Here is a 21900-nt window from a genome sequence, read left to right as displayed (position 1 = left end):
TCAAACATAAGAAAATATGACAGTATAAGAAAACAGAAGAAGATCAGAAAAATAACATTGTCTAGTTCTTCATGTAGACGTAAATGCTTTTCTCTTTGCCATTGACTGGCTTCTGATTAATCAATTTTGTCTAATAATAAGTTTTAAATTCTGTTTCCCAAAATTTTGTTCAAAACTGGTACAGGGCACATCAGTTTGTAGAAGTCATGTGATTGTGACCACATGAAGCCTTTTAAAAAGGACAACAAAACATACCAGTGACCGCACATAGCTATATAGTCTACTGCTAGATTCACAAATAACAGAAGCTTTATGTTTTGTAACTAGAGGGGGTTTTTTTAATTGAAATTTATAATAATAAAGTCATGCTACATAATTTTTAAACCAAGGCTAGAAGTAGAAGCACTGTAAGCAGTGGAACTGCAAGTATTTAAAAAATGAAATTTTCAAAATGCTAAGTTTACTTTTCAGAAGTCCACTCCACCTCAAACTCTGGAACATCTTTTAATAAGGTGACTGAAGAAAATATAGCCTCATACTCAGATTATCTGATACAGCATAGTAAACCATAAAAAAATAGTACATTTATTTTCCTTATCATCTAGGAGTTTTACTACTTTTCAGAGGCTCAACTTCATGATTAATATCCAAAAACTTTTAAGAAGTGTTTTCATTTTGAAATATCAACTGAGATCATAAACTAAATGAGAAAACAGAAGGAAAAAAGCGCCGACCTTCTCTTTTAACACATCAAAGTGAACAGCACAATTTACCAATCATATTCCAGTACATTCTAGTATGAGAAAGGTTGTGTTAGAATTTTATTATTCAAGATCTAATTGTTAATCCATATTATTCAAGAGACCTTTCAATAAAATACGTATCAAGAAGCACTACATTTGGAGGGGATAAGAGGGGGAAGCGAATTCCTAGGACTGACGAACTATTAACATAAGGAGCAGCTAGGACTGCATTTAAACTCTTTTAAACACTAGAACATCACCTAGAAAGTATTTTAACAGCACTTAAAGCCAGCTGTAACAAGATTCTATCCCATCTTTGGTTTATACACAGCTTCACTGGTAACAACCTGGACTATACCTGTACAACCTACCAGAGCATTAAGTGCTCAGTGCTATGGCAGTCAGTTTGAAAGTGCAACCCTTTTGTATTGCACTATGATAAATCCATGGAGAATTCAAGTTCTGTTTTGGCTTTAAATAATAAAATCTTGTAATTACCTTGATCAAACTGTTTCTGAATGTTGTCTTGATCCGTTTTATTCCCACTAACACGGTACAGGCCTTCAGTACATAATCCTTAGAAGGGGAGGAAAAATAAAATATTCAAAACCAAGTTTATATACTATAGAGCAAAACTGAGCCAGTCATAATTACTAATTCAGAAACCAAAAGTAGGAATACAAATCTTAAGTGCCTAAAAAGTAACATGTTAACCATTATAGTGGTATAAGGACTACCAAAACACAAAATACCAGTTCTCTATGGAGTCCACTATTCCATTCAACGTGAATCAGAGGAAACCACATTGCAGGATAACAAGAACCTGGCTGCAAGCATTTGTGGAGTAATTTACCCAAAATTATTCTCTTCCTGATCCCTACTAGACTGTTGTTATTTGCATCTTTTTTTTTTTTTAATCATCAAAAATCTCAATTCTGGGGTTTGGTACCTACAGAATTTACATTTTTAAAAACTGTCTTCACAGTTTGGGCTTAAAAACTTACTGTGGCAAGCAATAACACAATAACAAAATACTCTGCAGAAAAATCAAGCATTTGTAATTGATTCCCGATTTTTTTAATTTCATGGTGTAACACACTCCTGTATGAGACAAGGACTTAATCTTCTAACATACTTTCCCTTTTACCATTTATATTTTAGAAATTTTGCATCCATTTCTCCTCACTTCTTTCCTAAGGTAAATTATCACGTCATTTACAAGTCTTTCTTTAAGGGGCAGGGGAAGAGGGGAGAAGGAGAAGTGTTAGGAAGCAGAGGTTCTCCAGGCTTCTCATTATTACTTTGTTTTACTATGCGTTATGCAGTCATCATAATTACAGTAGCCATTCTAGGTTAACAAAATTTTAAAAGTATGCCTTTATTATGCACACACACACATACACACACACTTGCTCACTCCACTCCAGTGATTATGCTTCCTATCACATCGCTATCTTTTTTGCCCACAGCTACTCACTGAATGAAAGCATCCATCCTGCTAATCACACCATTACCCAAGATCTTTTTCTTTGTTAATTTAGAACCCATTAAGGAATACAAGCAGTTTATAGTTCCATAATTCTCCAGGTTACGTTTATGGGTGCAAAATTATCTATATGCTAGGTCTCCATAACAGTACATGATTCTATTTAAAAATCCACAAGTTTATGAAATCTTTTGGCCTTTTACCACCACAGCCCAGTAACCGAATGCATTTCAGATTATCAGATCAATACATAACTCCTCTGCCACACCACAGTCACCAAGTATGCCTTTTAAGTTACCAAGAAACACTAGGATCCTGTTACAATGCTCAAAGTAAAGAAAACACTTAACTGCTTCATACTGCTGGGAAATTCATATCAATTAATTTGATACCAACTCTTCTAACTCAATTCTTCCTTCTTAATGCCTTGACAATTCACATGTCTCTTTACTGGCTGCATCAAGGCTATTTTAGTAAGCTTTTCTTCAATAAATTTTTACACCTACCATTTAGCTTTCCAAATCCAAGGCCAAGAGTTTTCTTTTGTAAATATACACCTAAACAGTCCTTTCAAAAAAACTGAGCCTCATTCACTGACATCCTCAAAAAGCACCAGGAGGTATGATTTGGTGACACAGGGCAAAAAGTGGTTTCAATGATTCAAAGGTTTCCACAGCTGGGAAGGGTTTCGAACCTGTCTTCAAAAGAATGCCCCGAACGTGCTACACGCTTAAATCTTGAATACTTGAACCGGGGCTGCTCTGGAGACAGAGATGCTCTATTGCAGTACCGGGGCTTCCTCCCGCCCCTCGCCTCTTTCATCATGTAGTAGACACCTCTTTGCTCAGACCAGTACAGCTCTGAGAAACATAAAAGACAAATTACAGTAGTTCAGAAAATTTTCAGGTTAAACAAGGAGATGCCTATTGAATTTAGGCATCTTCCAAAAATAGCTAAGTTCTGCAATTCTGGATTAACCTAACTGGATTTGTCTTTTAAATTCCTCAAGCAAAAATAATTTTTCTTTCTGTCTATTCTAGAAAGTAACACTTCATGAAATGGTTGGTCAGCTGACATTATAGTGTTCCTCTAAGGCACACAAGGAGACAAGTTTAATCTGTTTGTATGCATACACACTGCTAGAAGTCCAACAGTATAACTTTAAGTAATATTTCAATTCTCTGTTGTTTTTTATTATCCAACCAGGTCTCTCCAATACATTAAGAACTTCATCAAGTATAAGACACTCTAGTTCATTACTTTTAGCTTTTAAACTTCTTGCCTATCTATAATGTATATCTATATTGAGAGAAAAAGAGCATGCAACATTTATTTTTTCTTGACGGCTTTTTAAAAATTCAGTTCCTTCATCTGCAAGCTCGTTGATTTTTTCAGAATTCTTACCTATTTTCTTATCCTGCTTCCCTTCTGGTCCAGCTGTAATTTTCAAAATATCCTTACAGGACACATTGGCTGTTGTAATATTACATATCAGAATCATCCGATTTATTTGCTTTTCTGTCCTGCTAGCTTTACTACACCTTTAGGTTTAAAGAATAAGATCCTCCTTATTTCATGTCACAGTAGCCTAATATTTACCTCAAGACAGAGCTCATCTCCTTTGTCTAAACTATTTCTTTTTCAAAGTACCTCCTAGTGCCTAATAAATTCTCTTCTTGCGCCTTGTTTTGTGCTGCCACATGGGGTTCAAAGCATTTCAAAGAAAATAAGCAAGGTAGATCTGCACCTACATGCATACTTAGTAGGACACTTCCATTCTTAGGCACCAACATACTTCACAACTTTTGGCTCCTCCATAGAACATACTAACTTCAGCACGAGGGCAGACCAAAGTCTACCTGGTACAATATCCAGTTTCCACACCAGTAAGTAGTATATATGCTTGAGGAGAAAGACAGGAAGAACAGGAGAAAAACAAAAACATAGCAATTTTTCTGTGGTATATCCTCTCAGCTTCCTACAGATGGTGGCTTACATAGGCTTTTGCATAAGGTGTTGTAATAGCCACTTGGGGATTTATCCTCCGCTAATTCGTCCAAATCCCTTTAAGTCATTTACTTGTGGTCCTTACAATAACCCACAGCAAATGCAGTTTTGTAATTCAGCAACATCCATCATGAAAGCACACTGGGTTTATGCTCAGTACCTGAGGTTCTCATGAAATCTTTTTTCTTGATTAACAAAAGCAGTAACTTCTCTACTCTTTCCCAGCACCAGGTTTTAAAATTTATATGATGTCCTTTCCTCAGAAATTTTCTAAGCTAATCAATACAGTCTCTCTTTATCCAAGAGTTACTGTTATTGTCACATGCAGTATCTTTTCCAGTTCTTTTCTACTCTAAGACAGACTGACCCGAATCGTAACCAGTATTCAAACTCTGTGCATACCATGGAATTACATAATGACACGATCTTCCCCCGTATCACTCACTCTCATAATTATTTTAATTCTTTTTGCTTGATGGATTGCAAGTACTGAGAGTTGAAGTTTTCAAACAGCTATGTCTAATGATTTTAAAGCCTCTTCCTGAGTGACAACAGCTACATTAATATTTAGCCTGCTGAAAAGTCACACAGTATCTTGCCAACTTGATATCCATAGCCAGGTTCCACTATCACTGTTCTGTCTACATTTCTGAATACATGCCACCTAATCACAGCAAGTCTGCTTCTCCCCAGTTTTAATTCCTTCTACTACAGTGACCAATCGAACTTTTCAGGAATCATTCTCCACTACAATAGCTGAGACAAGCATTCCCACACTTACCTTTGTAAATTTTGTGATCTATATCATTCTATAATTTTATTCCATAGATTGACCTGGTGTACTAGTTCTCAACACCTATGCTACCCAGACTACACAAGACTGAAGGAACAACCACCTTACTGATCCAGAAGGATAATTTCTATGTACACCTCGAATATATGTAATTACAGAGCAAAGAATCCAAACTCTTTTCAAGGAAGAGTCTAGCACTAGACTTACTTACATAAAATACATTTAAAATTCTACATTTAATGTGTTCTTATCTGTGCGTATCAACACTGGCATTTAAAGACCCATGAGATTCAATTCACACAGTGAAAAACACAACCAAAAATAAGTGTCTTACTGCTTCTTGTAATAAAATAGTTTATAGAATATTGCAATGTTCGATAAAAAAAATAAGCAGTGTAAGAAAATATGCAGTATTTTTTCTTTAGAAAGACTCCAAAATTAGGAAGCTCTCGTCCAATGCTGAATTAACGTTTCTATAATTTACATTAACCAATTATTAAACAAGCTCTCAATCATTTTCTGAAGTGTCACTCAATCACATATTTCATAGTCTGTTCATTTTGAAAAAAAGAATCACAGAATCACAGAATGTTAGGGATTGGAAGGGACCTCGAAAGATCATCTAGTCCAATCCCCCTGCCGGAGCAGGATTGCCTAGACCATATCACACACGAACGCGTCCAGGCGGGTTTTGAATGTCTCCAGAGAAGGAGACTCCACAACCTCTCTGGGCAGCCTGTTCCAGTGTTCGGTCACCCTCACCGTAAAGAAGTTTTTTCTCATATTTATGTGGAACCTCCTGTGTTCCAGCTTGCACCCATTGCCCCTTGTCCTGTCAAGGGATGTCACTGAGAAGAGCCTGGCTCCATCCTCATGACACTTGCCCTTTACATATTTAGAAACATTAATGAGGTCACCCCTCAGTCTCCTCTTCTCTAAGCTAAAGAGACCCAGCTCCCTCAGCCTCTCCTCATAAGGGAGATGTTCCACTCCCTTAATCATCTGCGTGGCTCTGCGCTGGACTCTCTCTAGCAGTTCCCTGTCCTTCTTGAACTGAGGGGCCCAGAACTGGACACAATATTCCAGATGTGGCCTCACCAGGGCAGAGTAGAGGGGGAGGAGAACCTCTCTTGACCTGCTCACCACACCCCTTCTAATACACCCCAGGATGCCATTGGCCTTCTTGGCCACAAGGGCACACTGCTGGCTCACGGTCATCCTGCTGTCCACTAGGACCCCCAGGTCCCTTTCCCCTACACTGCTCTCCAACAGGTCTGTCCCCAACTTGCACTGGTACATGGGGTTGTTCTTGCCCAGATGCAGGACTCTACACTTGCCCTTGTTATATTTCATTAAATTTCTCCCCGCCCAACTCTCCAGCCTGTCCAGGTCTCTCTGAATGGCTGCGCAGCCTTCCGGTGTGTCAGCCACTCCTCCCAGTTTTGTGTCATCAGCGAACTTGCTGACAGTGCACTCTATTCCCTCATCCAAGTCATTAATGAATATATTGAATAGTACTGGTCCCAGTACCGACCCTTGAGGGACTCCGCTAGACACAGGCCTCCAACTGGACTCAGTCCCATTGACCACCACTCTCTGGCTTCTTTCCTTCAGCCAGTTCACAATCCACCTCACTACCCGATCATCCAGACCACACTTCCTCAGTTTAGCTGCGAGGATGCTGTGGGAGACCGTGTCAAACGCTTTACTGAAATCAAGATAGACCACATCCACAGCTTTACCATCATCTATCCACCGGGTTACGTCCTCATAAAAGGCTATCAAGTTGGTTAAGCATGACTTCCCCTTGGTGAAGCCATGCTGAGTGCCCCTAATGATCCCCCTATCCTTGATGTGCCTAGAGACAGCATCAAGAACAAGTTGTTCCATCACCTTTCTAGGAATGGAGGTGAGGCTGACCGGTCTATAGTTACCCGGGTCCTCCTTCTTGCCCTTTTTGAAGACTGGAGTGACATTCGCTTTCCTCCAGTCCTCAGGCACCTCTCCTGTTGCCCACGACTTAGCAAAGATGATGGAGAGTGACCTAGCAATGACTTCCACCAGCTCCCTCAGCACCCGCGGGTGCATCCCATCAGGGCCCATGGATTTATGGATGTCCAGGTTGCTTAATTGGTCCCTGACCCAGCCCTCATCTACCAAGACAGATTCCTCCTCTATCCTGACTTCTTCTGAGGCCGCAGGGGTCCGGGGCTCCTCAGGACAGCCTCCAGCAGTATAGACAGAGGCAAAGAAGGCATTCAGTAACTCCACCTTCTTTTTATCCTCTGTCTCCAGGACCCCCACCTCATTCATCAGTGGGCCTACATTACCTCTAGTGTTGGCTTTACCTGCAATGTATTTGAAGAAGCCCTTTCTGTTGTCCTTGACCTCTCTTGCAAGGTTTAATTCCAAGGAGGCCTTAGCTTTCCTAGTTGCCTCCCTACATCCTCTGACAACAGACTTATATTCCTCCCAAGTGGCCAGCCCCTCCTTCCATGATCTGTACACCCTCTTCTTCCACTTGAGTTTGCCCAGCAGTTCCCTGTTTAACCATGCAGGTCTCCTGGTACCCTTCCTTGACTTCCTACCTGCTGGGATGCTCTGATCTTGAGCTCGGAAGAAGCAGTCCTTGAATGCTAACCAACTATCTTGGGCCCCCTTACCTTCTAGTACCCTGTCCCATGGGATTTCCCCTAGCAATTGCTTGAAAAGGCCAAAGTTGGCCCTCCTGAAGTCCAGCGTTGTGATTCTGCTAGCTATTCTGTTCCTGCCACATGAGATCCTGAACTCTACCATCTCATGGTCACTACAGCCAAGGCTGCCCTCAACCTTCACCTCTTCAACCAGACCCTCCTTGTTAGTGAGGATAAGATCCAGCAGCGCTCCTCTCCTAGTTGGCTCATCCACCATTTGCATCAGAAAGTTATCATCAATGCACTGGAGGAACCTCCTGGACTGAGGATGGCTGGCTGAGTAGGCCTCCCAGCAAATATCAGGGTAGTTGAAATCCCCCACGACAACCAGACCCTGTAATTGCAAGACTGCTCTCAGCTGCCTGTAGAAGGCCTCATCACCCTCCTCATAAATAAATAAAAGACTTCAATTAATATGACATGACAAACATGCCTAGGAAAAGGCAGGTGCATTCTTTACTTCATTAAAAATGGACGATATCTGAAGATACTCTAATTTTCCAGGCATATTAGCCGTTTGGTCACTTCGGGCCTGGAGAAAGCTAGGGGAATAAAAGGAGCAGCATAAGTACCGTAAGCACTCTGCAAAAGACATTGACATCTTGGTCCTATCTGCATTGTTGGGGAATTCGTTACATAATTCCCACGATGTTTCCTTTGAAGAGATACCTTAATTAGCAATACAGCTCAAGTGCACAACATGTGTTTATGAATATTTCAAAACATATTTGTTTACAGTTTTCAGTGATTCTCACACACTAATAAATTAATGCATGTGCTCCTCCTCCATCCGTCTGGTAGTCAGTCTTCCATTAGGAGAAACAACTGATGCCTGTTTTCCCCTCCTTTCGAGTTTGGACAGGGTTTCCTCCCTGTTGATTAATTCCTAAGTTGCAAAACACAAACTGGTGTACAGTTTCCCAACTACTGAAACATATTCTATGCCAATTCTGAAGTCATCACAGAAGGGATCCTCAGGAGGTCTTCTAGTTCAACCTCTTGCTCAAACAAAGGTCAATGCTGAATTCAGATTGGGTTGCTTATCTAAATCTGACCTTGAATATCTCAAAGGACAGAGAGCCCACAACCTCTTTGGGCAGCCTGAACGAGTGCTTAAACAATCTTCAGAGCAAGAATTTTTCCTTTCTTTCTAGTTGGACCCTTATATTTTAACGATCATTGTCTCTAATCCTCCTGCCATGTACTTCAGTACTTTAGCCTGGCTGCTCCTTCTCAGTAACCACCTCATAGGTATGGGAAGCCACTTTTGGGTATCTCCTCAGCTTTCCCTCTCCAAGCTGAACAAACCCACAAGTCAGGAGCTTCAGCCTCTGTCCTTCTGTTGGCACAGTGCAATACGGAAGGCATCATCAAGAGGATGCACTACTGACTCATGCTTAAGACTATTCTTCACCATGACCCCCAGATCCTTTTCGGCAGCATTGCTATCCAGCCAGTCAAGTCTTCAGCGTGTACCACTGCAGGGGTTTAGTCCTTGCAATTCTATTTGCAGGACTTGGCATTTGTCCCCACTGAATTACATCAGGTTCCTGTTGTCCCATTCCTCCACCTTGTCTACATTCCCCTCAACAAAAGTCCTGGCCTTGAATACACTAACCACACCACCCACTCTAGGATCACTCACAAACGTGATGAGGGTACAAAATGTACTGTAGGGCTACTTTACTTTACTGTTACTGTACCTATCCAGAATCTAGAGTAACAGAATCATGGCCTATGCATTTTTTTGCTAAACATATAGCTTCATGGGCAGTTGAGTCAACCTAACTGATCATTATGACTGAAAAAGATGGTCTAACTCCCTGCTTCATCAATCACTGTTTCTGTCCTTCCCTTGCTCCTAGCTGCATAGTCCTGCTCCCCGCCTTGCACTTGTTTTGACCCTTAACTTACCAGCTGTAATACTAAACAGCAGGACCTTGTCCATTTTTGCTGATGTAGCTTTCCAAGACAGTGAACTCCACTGATTCAGAGGCATCTGACAAGTGCCCAGAATGAAAACTGGCAGAAGCATACAGCAGGAGAGGATCTTACTGCCTGTTACACTGTTTCTTATGAAACCACCCTCAGAATGCTGGGTCTCATACACCAGGCCAAGGGGAATGGCCACTCTAGTCCCGTTCTGCTCTCTCTCTCTCTCCAACAGAACAGACTCCTAAAAGCCTCTAGCTCTCCCAAGGCCTTTGAATAAAAGGGGAGACAATCCATCTTGAATTTCTGGATTTTGCAGCCATTATTAATATCTTTCAGTGATTTACCAGCCTTTTTACCTCAACAGGCGCTGCTGACTCATTTTCTCTGCCTATTTCTACCCAATACTCATTCTCTGGAGACAAACTTTGCATTATCTACACTTCCAATGTAGAAATCTGGCCTCATGGCAGATTCAGTGTAAAAGACCTGGGTATAACTTAGGTGTGGGGGAAATTCACAGAAGGCAATTGTCTTTTACTCAAATTACCTCTGAACTTGTAAATTTAACAGCATTACAAAAAGGTATAAATATCAAAAGCAGTAATTAATGTACATATACTGACTACAATTTTTAATTTCACCTATAGCTCTCCACAGAGACCATGTGAGACATTAAATGAGATGTGGCTCTGTCAAATTCATTCTTCCTTCTTTATTCCATTCCTTGTCTCACATAAATTGAGTAACTAAATTATTAAAATACATATTATTCTAATAAGTTTCTCTTCGTTCAATTGTTTCATGTAGAATTAACAATATATTAATGCTATCAGTTTTCTATGACGTACAGAATCTAAAATTTCTAATCTTGTTAATGAAGTACACGGATATCAATATTCTACAAAGATTTAAAAAAAAAAAATATTTGAAAACCCGAAGAAAAAACATATTAAAACACTCATATTATTAGAGTTGAATACAGTCAAGGGCTAAAATTATTAAATGGCAGAACTGTGCTAGTATTAATAATATTAATTTGATGCCTCCTTCCTTGGTAAACAGAATGAAATGTAATTTATACTAAACTTTTCACCAATGCATAACAACACATACAAAAAGCAAATCCAAAACACCAATTAAAAAAATACTGAAATATTAAAAAAACCCTCATATGCTAATACTATCAGTTAGCAGGAGTCATTTTTGCCCAAATTACTATAAATTTGGAAAGTTAAAAATAATCAACAACAGTACATGTTGAACAGCAAGCAAACAGTACTTGAAATTAAATTGGTGGCATGTAAAACAGCATAAAAATGTTACTAACAAAACACTTGAGCTACAAACTTGCCATAAACACAAACTTTTTATACATAAAAAATTAGACATTCAATAGATAGTTTTACACGGTATTGCAATATAAAATTCAAATCATACCAACACTTTGTTCAGGTTAAACATTAAATTAGAGTTGAGAAATCTGCATTCCTCTCTCAAACAAAACTATCAGAGCATCAGAATATCCTTCTTACTCTCTGCATGATAATTCTTAGAGGAACACAGAATTCATGCTATAAATACAGTTAATAAACAGTTTAGCTTCAAAAATTATCTCAATCCTGCTACTCACAGTTAGAAAAAAATTAGTTGTACTAAAAAAAATTGTCTACGTTGGATAGATTTTTTATTTCATTAGTTCATTTTTTTCCTAGCACATCTTATCATAGCACCATTTCTTCTATACAAAACCAGCCACTACAGTTTTCTTAAGAATCAAAACTGAATTCTAGTTTCCCTGCTAAATAAATTTCCATAAATCTAGTTTGCAGAAAACCAATACACTTAAAAAATTTATTTCCAGTGATGTAATAAAATGACCTTCTCTTCAGTCCATCAGGAGAAAACAACAAAATATACCAGAACAACTGTATCATCAAAATCTTCTTTTGGAAGCCCACAACTGAAAATAACTACCAACATCAAAAAGTCAGTTTAAGTAGCTACCCTCAAGAACAAGTTACATACTGATTTGCAAACAATGTGACAGAGGTAAAAGCATACAAACATCAGCAGCTTATACATTATGCTATGTCACTAATGATAGAAAAGTGTTTTTAGTCTGTAAAAGACTATATAAACAGACAGATAAGATCACAATAACTTTACCAGAAAACAAGTTTTCCTGAAAACATTACAACATTTATACCAAGACATTTAGTGGAAAAACTTGATAATTCACCATTATCAAGTTACTTACCTGAAAGATGAAAATTCTTTTGATCATCTTATTCAATGAATGAACAAGAAAGAGCTCTGACAACCAACTGAAAGATTACTCATCCTGCTATAATTACAATGAATTAAAAAATGAAAGGCTTGGATAGAGAAACGGTTTTCCTATAATCATGGACAATGTGTAAACACACAAGCAGTTGTTTACAGTATTTAGCAAAGCTTTCCTCATTCCTTATCCAGAAGTGAGCTCTGTTATAGAATTTTCCTTATTTATGGTATTGTACAGACTTTTTTTTAATCAATATGTTCCAACAAGACAAAGTATAACGTGCTATTACTGCTTTCTACTATTAGTATCAGCAACAGTACACACTGCTGCTGAAATGGAGGTTCTGATACATACTTATTGCTTATTAGGTTTAGATCTGCTCAAGTATGAACCACTTCGCTCCCTCACTCTCTACTTCCAATACTATCAAAAAGATTCCAAAGGGATTCAAGCCCTAGATTATCTTTCAAAAATAGAAAATAGTTGACTCCATAAAGCTAAACCAGTCCAGAATAAAACTTCCTGATGGAAAATATCAAACTGAACAGGAACACACAGAAAATACCTACATCTGTAGGCCCTGACTTAGGATCCTTTATCTCTACCAGATCTCCCTTTACCCTGACAGGATCCATATGGCTCCTTCAAAAGAAAAATATGTTGATTTACAAAAGGCTAGAACTTTTCCGCTCCTGGATTTACTTTAATTTTTCCAAATTGTCCCTCTTCTACTGATGCACACTATTTTTTTTTTTAGTGAGGATATTCCAGAACAGTATGGTAAAACAAAAACTTGATGTTGCTTTCTGCATGCACTCAATTTTTTTAAGGTTTATGGTGGAGCAAGAATTTTCAAAGACACTTTCTGATATTACCTTCTCATCTAAGCATCCAAAACAAAGCAGAGAAAACCGTTCTTCACACTGCGTGCCTTCTAGCCTCAGTCACTATTTAGATGAGTGAGTACAAAGCACTGTTTTGTATAATTTCATGATGCAGAGATAGGGAACATAGGCGCAGTGCTTGTCCAGATTACACATATGGCCAGAATTCAAATCCTCCAGCTTTCAGTAGCTGCACAGTAGCATTCCAGGATGAACTAACATATACTCAACTAGCTGAAGAAAAAGCAGTACCTCCTGATTCACCACTTTTGAGGAGCCCCTCACATTTGAACCCATCAGCAGCATAACAAAACATCTTATTTTTCAAAGAGAGGTTATTAGAAGAGAATAAAAGTGTTTTAATCTTCTGTGTGCTTGCATTATATGATGATTATGAGGAAAAAGACACAAATCGTGTTCCCACACTATTATAGCTTTCTCACCTCACAAGCTGGTGAAAATCTTTGGGACAAATACTACCACAAAGTCAACAGATATCGGAAAATATTACTTTCAAGCAAATACAATTTTCTTTTGATCTAGATTTATAATTTTGTTGTTTGAAAGTATTCTTACAAAGTTAAACATGCTCAAATTTAAGGTATTACTTTCTAGATTTTACAAACTCTTCAAAAAGTCATTTGGTCTTCATTATGGTGAATGTCTGTTTTATATAGCTATACATAGTGCTGTATGTAGCCATTTTTAAAGAACACAAATTCAGACAGTGACTCACCCAAAAAATAATGTTGGTTTGGTTTTGGGGTTTGTTTTTTTTTTTTTGCGACATACAATAGCAAACACTATATTATATATATAGTATAAAAATACTGTCTATACCACTCTATTGGTCCTTGCCCTTCTTCCTCCTTCCCCATTTTTTCCTGGGTGAGGTAGGGAAAGCAAAAGCAAGAGCGAAGAAAATACAGCTCTTACCTTCAGGCAAGGAATCAATAGGAGGTAAAGGTTAAACACAGATTTGTACTAACATCTCTGACTCCCAAAAGGTCAGTGCCTGAGGTTTCACCTGATTTTTTTGATTGGAATAATGCAGTATATAAGTCTTCAAAACCAGCTATTAGGCTTACCACCTATAGTAGTTCTTCTGGAAACACTACTCTTACAGATGGCAGTAAAACTGAATTTTAGTTTAAGAAAGAAAACCCTTCAGTTTTACTCTTGCTAAAACTGTTACTGTCATCTTACAGCCAAAATAGTATTACAGAACTCAGGAAATGTTGAAAAAAAGGTGTTGTTTCACTTTACACTAAACAATATCGAACTGCAGACACCCATCAAAAGATAGTCCTGCTCATGTTTCAGCTCCAGTCAGTCAGTTTCACACTATTTGCTTCAAATATAGCAATACAGCATGTATGCAACTTCAGAGCAAGTAAGATCTACACATTAACTAAAAATTTATGCTCACCATCTTTAAAAAAAAAAAAAAACAAAAAAAAAAACACCCAACAAAAACCCCAAACACAGGTCACTCTCAAAGCTCAAAACAACTCCCCACTCCTAAACGCAGTCTTCTGTTGGACTAGCAAGATCATCCTACTCGCCTCACAGTCACATAGGAAATAGGCTGAAAGCAGGGACAAACACACAACCAGGGAGCCAGGGAGAAAGGAGCGAGAGAAAACCATACTGTGAAATTTCACCCTAGTGCAAACACATATATGTTAATAATTTATGTTAAACTGAAAATCTGCAAGTTAAACAAATTGCTTAACATTTTTCATGTAGAATTACACAGTATTTAGAAAAGAACTGTTTCCGTCTCTGTAACATGTTAAAATACAAAACTAAGTTTACCAGCAAAATAAAGAAAGCAACCTGACTAATTTAAGCCATACCAAGTACCTGTTTTCTGCAATTGGAAAAAGTGGATTTCAGAGCTCTTCAAGATATGAAGCAAAATACAGGGGCAACCATGAGACGTGTAAGACTGAAATGCCATTGGATTAAAAGTCATTTGGCATTAGAAAGTGATGTAAGTTTTTTAAATTACAGGAAACAAATGTTCAACTTCAAATGTTTGTCAAAAAGAAATCAAATATTTGTGTAAACAAAGACAAAATACCATCATATATTAAGCACATAATTTAGAGAACATACTCTACTTTTAAAATGTGCTTTTCCCATAATTTTTATTTCTATGATAAAATTCTAAAAGTAGTTTAAAACAGAAAATGAGAGGCTTTACTCATGCAAAGTGGGAAAGTCTTTCCTCCAACAGTTCTCCTATCTTACCTGTATCTTCAATGAATTGCACACATTTTTCAACAAACAGAGGTATCGGTTTCTCAGGCGTAACCAGATCCTGTAGGGGCATCCCAAAGTAATTACTTTCCCAGTTTCTACGGATTGGAGGATTGAATGTCTTAGTTTTCTTTTTCGGCTACAACAAAACAGAGTTTATTTAAGTAATATTCAAGTAATTATTTTAACTAACTCACACTGCAACCATTCAGTAAAACAAACAGATCACACATCTATTAGACGTTAAAATTCCTCTATGGCAAACTGAATAAATGTACTTCTAAATAGCATATATAGATACAAAGCACTCAAATAACTTCTATAGATTTGGTCATTTTTGTATCACTTAGGAAACAGGATGACCCAACACAACCAGTTACCTGAAATACTTACAGGAACAAAAATTAAACTACAGTACTTGTTTTAGAGCGCCACGACCAAGTTCTTTACCTACTAGCCTTTCAGCACCACTCACAAAGGACTCTATATGAATCACATCTGAACTACATCTCTACAGAAATTTTTAGGGTAAGATTGTGAAGTGTCATTTCACAAAAAAAAATTAGTGTCTTCTGTATGCATCTCATTAAAGATACTAAATAATCTTTACATTGCAACTATACTAGAAACACGATCATGCGGAATGTATAGCAATCAATCTCAAGAGTCAGAGTTGCAGGCACTCCTATTAAGCATGATTGCTTTGTTACAGGCACAGGATTTTAGCGAAAAGGAGGTTTGTACCCAATCAAATCTAATAAGACGATATGTTTCACATGGAGTTTTCTTGCTTGTTTTGACTTTTATTTTTTTTTTTCCTGAGAGGGACTTTTATCAGTTCAACTGATAAATCACCTTTGGATGATTACAAGAATTATATTCTATCAGATACCATGCTTCATCTCCGAATGTTGATGAAAATATTCAGGAGATGGCCATATAAAGTGGTCATCAATTGCTGTACAGTGGCAACTGAATAAAGAAACTGAACGAACATCACCATCAAAATCTAGCATTTTATCTTTAAGTTTACATACAGTAAGAAGTTAGTTAAAAGCAGTTACATTTCCATATAAAAGCTCTTCAGTCAACATCTAATCGTACAAAATAAAAGAACAAAAAAGCACAACAGCCAGATTTAAATTTAATAACAAGGTTTATAGAATTTTATAATTTATTATAAGACTACACCTCCATTAACTATTAAGACAAAACATGCCTCATTTCTACATTTTACATCTAGAAAAGTCTTGAATTTCATTATGTATGTAAAAAAAAAAAAAATGGGTTAACTTCTAGACTTTTGTATCATCAAATTTACTTAAGCAGTCCTTACAGACTACCTAGAACTTCAAGTTAGCAAGGTACATATTCATGATTGACTTGCCCACTGAGAATTAATGAGTTGAAGTTGAACTCCAGGGGGGAAAGTGGAAACTACAGCCTAAAAGAACATTTCTCCAACTGTCACCCTACAGCACCTGTGAAATAATCCAACATTTGATTAAAAAAAAAAAAAAAAAAAATCTGTTAATCAAAGCCTTTCAATAACCTAATTAAACAAGTAAGACTTTTTATGTGGAACGTCTCTTTGTAAGACAGCTTGTGCTTCTTGAAATCAGCAGCAGCGTACCTGTGATTGATCATGGTAACAGAAGGCTAACAAAAAAATAAGGCTTATCTTTCAAATTCAGGATTTCAATAAAAGGTTCGTCACTTATAATTTAGAAGGAAGGAACATTTACTAGAGAGTTCTTCAAAACATTAGAAAGAAATTGCTCTCCAGCGATTCATTTCTCCCCAAGTTTTACATTAACTGAAAATTTAATAAAAAGTTTGGGGAAAAAAACGTAGGATAAAACTTTAGGATAAACTTTCATGACTAACGCAGACAATATCTGAAAGCATTCTTTTCAACTGTCAACTCTGAATAACTTTTATTCATCTTGGATAAGATATCGATGGTTTCACCAGTATGTGCCTTCAGATTAGAAACAGCTTTTTCTTCCTTCCTTCTCACTGTGACAGTCCCCTACTGAAGTCGAGGGTTGTGATTTTGCTAGCTATTCTCTTCCTGCCACATGAGATCCTGAACTCTACCATCTCATGGTCACTACAACCAAGGCTGCCCTCAACCTTCACCTCTTCGACCAGACCCTCCTTGTTAGCAAGAACAAGATCCAGCAACGCTCCTCTCCTAGTTGGACCTGTTGGAGAGCAGCGTAGGGGAAAGGGACTTGGGGGTCCTAGTGGACAGCAGGATGACCATGAGCCAGCAGTGTGCCCTTGTGGCCAAGAAGGCCAATGGCATCCTGGGGGTGTATTAGAAGGGGTGTGGTTAGCAGGTCAAGAGAGGTTCTCCTCCCCCTCTACTCTGCCCTGGTGAGGCCACATCTGGAATATTGTGTCCAGTTCTGGGCCCCTCAGTTCAAGAAGGACAGGGAACTGCTAGAGAGAGTCCAGCGCAGAGCCACGAAGAGATTAAGGGAGTGGAACATCTCCCTTATGAGGAGAGGCTGAGGGAGCTGGGTCCTCTTTAGCTTAGAGAAGAGGAGACTGAGGGGTGACCTCATTAATGTTTATAAATATGTAAAGGGCAAGTGTCATGAGGATGGAGCCAGGCTCTTCTCAGTGACATCCCTTGACAGGACAAGGGGCAATGGGTGCAAGCTGGAACACAGGAGGTTCCACATAAATATGAGGAAAAACTTCTTTACGGTGAGGGTGACCGAACACTGGAACAGGCTGCCCAGAGAGGTTGTGGAGTCTCCTTCTCTGGAGACATTCAAAACCCGCCTGGACGCGTTCCTGTGTGATATGGTCTAGGTAATCCTGCCCTGGCAGGGGGATTGGACTAGATGATCTTTCGAGTGTCCCTTCCAATCCTAACATTCTGTGATTCTGTGATTAGAATAAATGGGCAACTTTCAGACCCAGCAGATAGAAAAAGACTGTGTGTGTCTCTTTGATTAAGACATAATGTTAGCATAACATAATTAAATATAAACAAATTTTGTTGGTGTGAGTGGAAAGCAATCTGATTAATGGAGTAATAAACTAGGATTTTACAGAATTTTAATGACAATTATAATACTAATGAATATTATCTGTGCAGAATACCTGGACATAGCATGAAATATCAAATATGTCTGCAAAGCCAGAATAAAGAATGTTTTTTCTACTAATTGTCCTGCATTTAGAAGAATGGTTGTAAGGGACTGAGATATCAAGTATGACATTATACGCTCAAAAAAGCAGAAAGGTTTCTTAGATGAATTGTCTACCTGAAACAATCAGTTTCATCTCCAATTTGGAAAGAGAGAATTTGTCTAAATAATTTAAAGAAGAATAAAGAATAGAAGAATAAAGAAAAAAAGGAAAGGAAAAAAAAAAAAAACAAACCCTGAAGTCCTTTTCAAACTGATTTAAAAGTAAAGTAGGAGAAGAGATGATTGTTGCAGGGCTATTCCATAAATATGAAATTAGGATTTCACAAGGCAGACAAAGTTACAGTAATAATTTTATCAGCTATTTCCCATCATTTATCATTATGTATTTTGTCTCTCTCCTGTCCAATATTTATTAAAATATCTCTCTCATGATTTCCCTTTCGTTTGGGACATGTGAGTGGGTAAACACTCCAATGCCAGTGCAAATCAGTCTTCCTGCAAATAACACTATCTACATGATCTTCACAAAAAATACTTCTGCAAATTAACAACAAGCCTTTAAGGTATTAAAAAAACTTCATGTTATTTCCTGATTTGAGACTTACGTACTTTCCTCAAGTTGCACATCTAGACTTCTTAAGCAGAGAACTTGTTCTGAATGAAAAGGCACGCTACTGTGCAAAAGACCTGATCTTTGTCAAAAGATCAACTGATTTGAGGAAAAAATGCAGGTCTTATTTCTAATAAAAATAAGCTTTAGTGAAAGCTTTTTTTAAATCCCTGTTCCCCACTCTGAGAAAATAGCAGCTTTCCTGATCCATCAGTCATAGCATGGAACTTGTAAATCTGCTAGTCAAGATAATGACTATCATGAATTTTTCTGTGTAAAATTAACTTTTAGAAGTTCTCTAATGAAACAATGTTTAAACAAAAACACTGTTAAACATTAAATTACTCACTTACTTAAACAGCACCTGAAAAAGGTGAATCATTTCTAGATTCCTAGGTTTTGGCAGAGAGATTATGATTTTGCCACAGGTCAAACAGTTAAATAGTTATGTCCAATATACCTACTCCCCACAATACGGCAGACACCTAATACCGCATAAAATGAGCACTAATCTAGGCACAGTCAAAGACAATTTTGTATGCTGCTTCTACACCGTAATAAAAAAGGACTAATAGGCACTAAGTTAGAGAAGACAAGAACCAGGACAAAAGTTTTGTTAGTTAATCCTAGCAAAAGGCTCATTGTTTCACATACCACTGTTTCACGTTAGTAATTAAAAAACAAGCCCAGCACCATAAAGCTGAAATCCTTAGTTTTCATATAAATCTGGCTTTTTTTGCAATTGGTTGCTGCGCTAATGTTGAACCTTCCAGGGTTTCAACACTTGCTTCTTGCCAAAGACAACTTCTCTTCATACCCTAACAGAGGTTAATGCCAAACCTCCAGCTGATCCTTATACATATTGGCAGGAAAGCATTTTAACTCTGAGAATCCCAAACTTGCCTTGCATTGCTGATACCAAAAGCACTTACCTGCAATATTGCTTTAATTACAGTAGTTTAATCACTGAAACATGTGCTGCAAAAGATTAGCTTAAGTCCTCTTAATAAAAGACAAGGTAAACATGAAAACATGTATTGTAGCATGGCACAGTATCCAATTCTTGATTTCAAAACCAGAAATATGATTATAAAAAGCTTAAAACTGTGAAAATGTAGATTTAAAGTATAGTCAAGATTAACCCTCTTGACCATAGGTACCAGGGAACCAGCTAAGCAGCAGTCATCTTCTAGAGAGAAACTAGGCTGAGACTTAAGCCAGCTTTGAGTCTTGAGAGTACAATGCACTTAAAATACAACCTTTTAAAATTAACTTAGAAAACTAAAAACCTGCCCAAACCTATCAAACCCCTTTATGGATGTGCTGCTTACTCTAGCAATTCCTCTCTGTTCAAGAGGGGCTCCCCTTCTCTTTTACTCTCACCTCCATCCCACCAGAACTACCATCATAATTTATTTATCAAAGAGGAAATTCAGCCACCTCTTTACCTCCCACACACTTCACTACTACTTTTAATACAAAGGAAATTTTCTGCTTGCTTCATTTGCAGTCAGCCCTAGCGTCACAGAGGTCAAAGTCAATATTTTCAGGACTACTAAAATATTTCATAAAACCACGCACCATGAACAGCATTAATTTTATAGGCTTAAAGTATTTGTAATCTCTAGTTCATGGCCAGCTCTTCAGAAATGATACAACATATTAATAATGCAGATGATGCTCCCTAACACGGTCTCTCTTTCTTCCCCTCATGCCTTCTGCCATTTTTAGACTTCCAGCTTGTTACACTAAGTTTTAAACTACAGAGGCTCAAGAAGGCATATGGCTTCAAATATGCATTTTAAGAGTGTTAAATTTGAACAGATGAAACCTGAAACTACAGATTTTGATATTTCCTATACTCCTCGTGAGAAAAAAAAATTCACTGCACATTCCAGTCTGAAGTAGACAGTACTTTGCTAAATCAATCATTGAATTTACACAAGAACAGCTCAATAAAAATGTAGGTTGATCTCCCATTTCTCACATGTTTACCATAGTCTTATTAAAACTTAGATCAACACACATGGGCTATACCGTTCCTGACACTATTTCAGTAATAGTTTGAACATAAAATTTTATACAGTTTTGAAATTATATTGAGAGCAAACAAGTTTAAGCATAGAAAAATAGATGTCAAACCTGTACTACTTATATTGTGTTCTAAAACAAGTCAGAGTAAGATATGTGAGAATTCATCTAGGTGTGAGGGGATTTTTCTTGATGAAATACTGAGACAAGTTCTCAGATTAATTTAAAGTAAAAGGCATCTTATAATCATCTTGGTATAAATGAAAATGGAAAGAACGTAACTCTCAAACTTCAGAAGCAACAAATGTTGTTTGCAAACAAGATTACAAGGCATAATGTTTTAAAGCGCTGTTTTTCAGATTTAATTTAACAACACAGCCAGAAACTCCAATCCCCAAAAAAAAAAAAAAAAAAAAAAACCACAACCCACCACAAACCCTGAATAATAAAACTATTGACTATTGGTCAAAGAACAAAAATACTAAAACTTGTCAGTTAATTTACTATATTGTTAACAAGATATCTGTAGTTAGAATTTGTTTTCAGAAGTACTTCAAATAATTTCTTCCATACAAAAAAATGAAAGATACACATATTAATCTTATTCGTACTTTCACAAATGTATTAACAAAATTATTCTTCTGTAACAAGGCAGGAAGCCTGCAGAATTTACTTCAAGATGAGACTCTGCCTTTCCTTTTGCAGAAATTTATTCAGGATATTTGCTGCTCTTGATATACTGGGGAGGATAAAAACAAAAACAACTATACTTTATAAGAGGGGAAAAAAATACAGCCTAGCTTAGATACTGAACTTATCTCAATGTGTTCACAAAGATAACAACTCTAAATTAGACGGGTAAATTTTTAATACTCATCAATTCCATAGTAAAGATAAATAATAAGGGTATTAATTGTAACTATATGGAATAGCTACAGGTTTCCAGATCAGGCAGGCTTCCTGCTGTACAGGGAATTACTACATTAAGACAAGGGTCAA

General features: G+C 37.5%; 1 protein-coding gene across 1 annotated transcript in view; it reads right to left on the bottom strand.

Moving 5' to 3' along the window:
* Positions 1-21900, bottom strand: part of ARHGAP5 (Rho GTPase activating protein 5) — a 53620-nt gene that overhangs the window by 9696 nt on the left and 22024 nt on the right. The window contains exons 4-5 of the mRNA XM_068398644.1: positions 15082-15229; positions 1242-1319 (exon numbers count right to left, since the gene is read on the bottom strand). Coding sequence (XP_068254745.1) covers positions 1242-1319; positions 15082-15229 — 226 coding nt within the window. The remainder of the gene's footprint in view (positions 1-1241; positions 1320-15081; positions 15230-21900) is intronic.

Source organism: Nyctibius grandis, chromosome 4 (assembly GCF_013368605.1).
Source record: "Nyctibius grandis isolate bNycGra1 chromosome 4, bNycGra1.pri, whole genome shotgun sequence".
In the NCBI taxonomy this organism is placed as follows: Eukaryota; Metazoa; Chordata; class Aves; order Nyctibiiformes; family Nyctibiidae; genus Nyctibius; species Nyctibius grandis.
The sequence above is the reverse complement of the archived record's forward strand: the minus strand, read 5'-3'. Positions and strand labels throughout refer to the sequence as shown.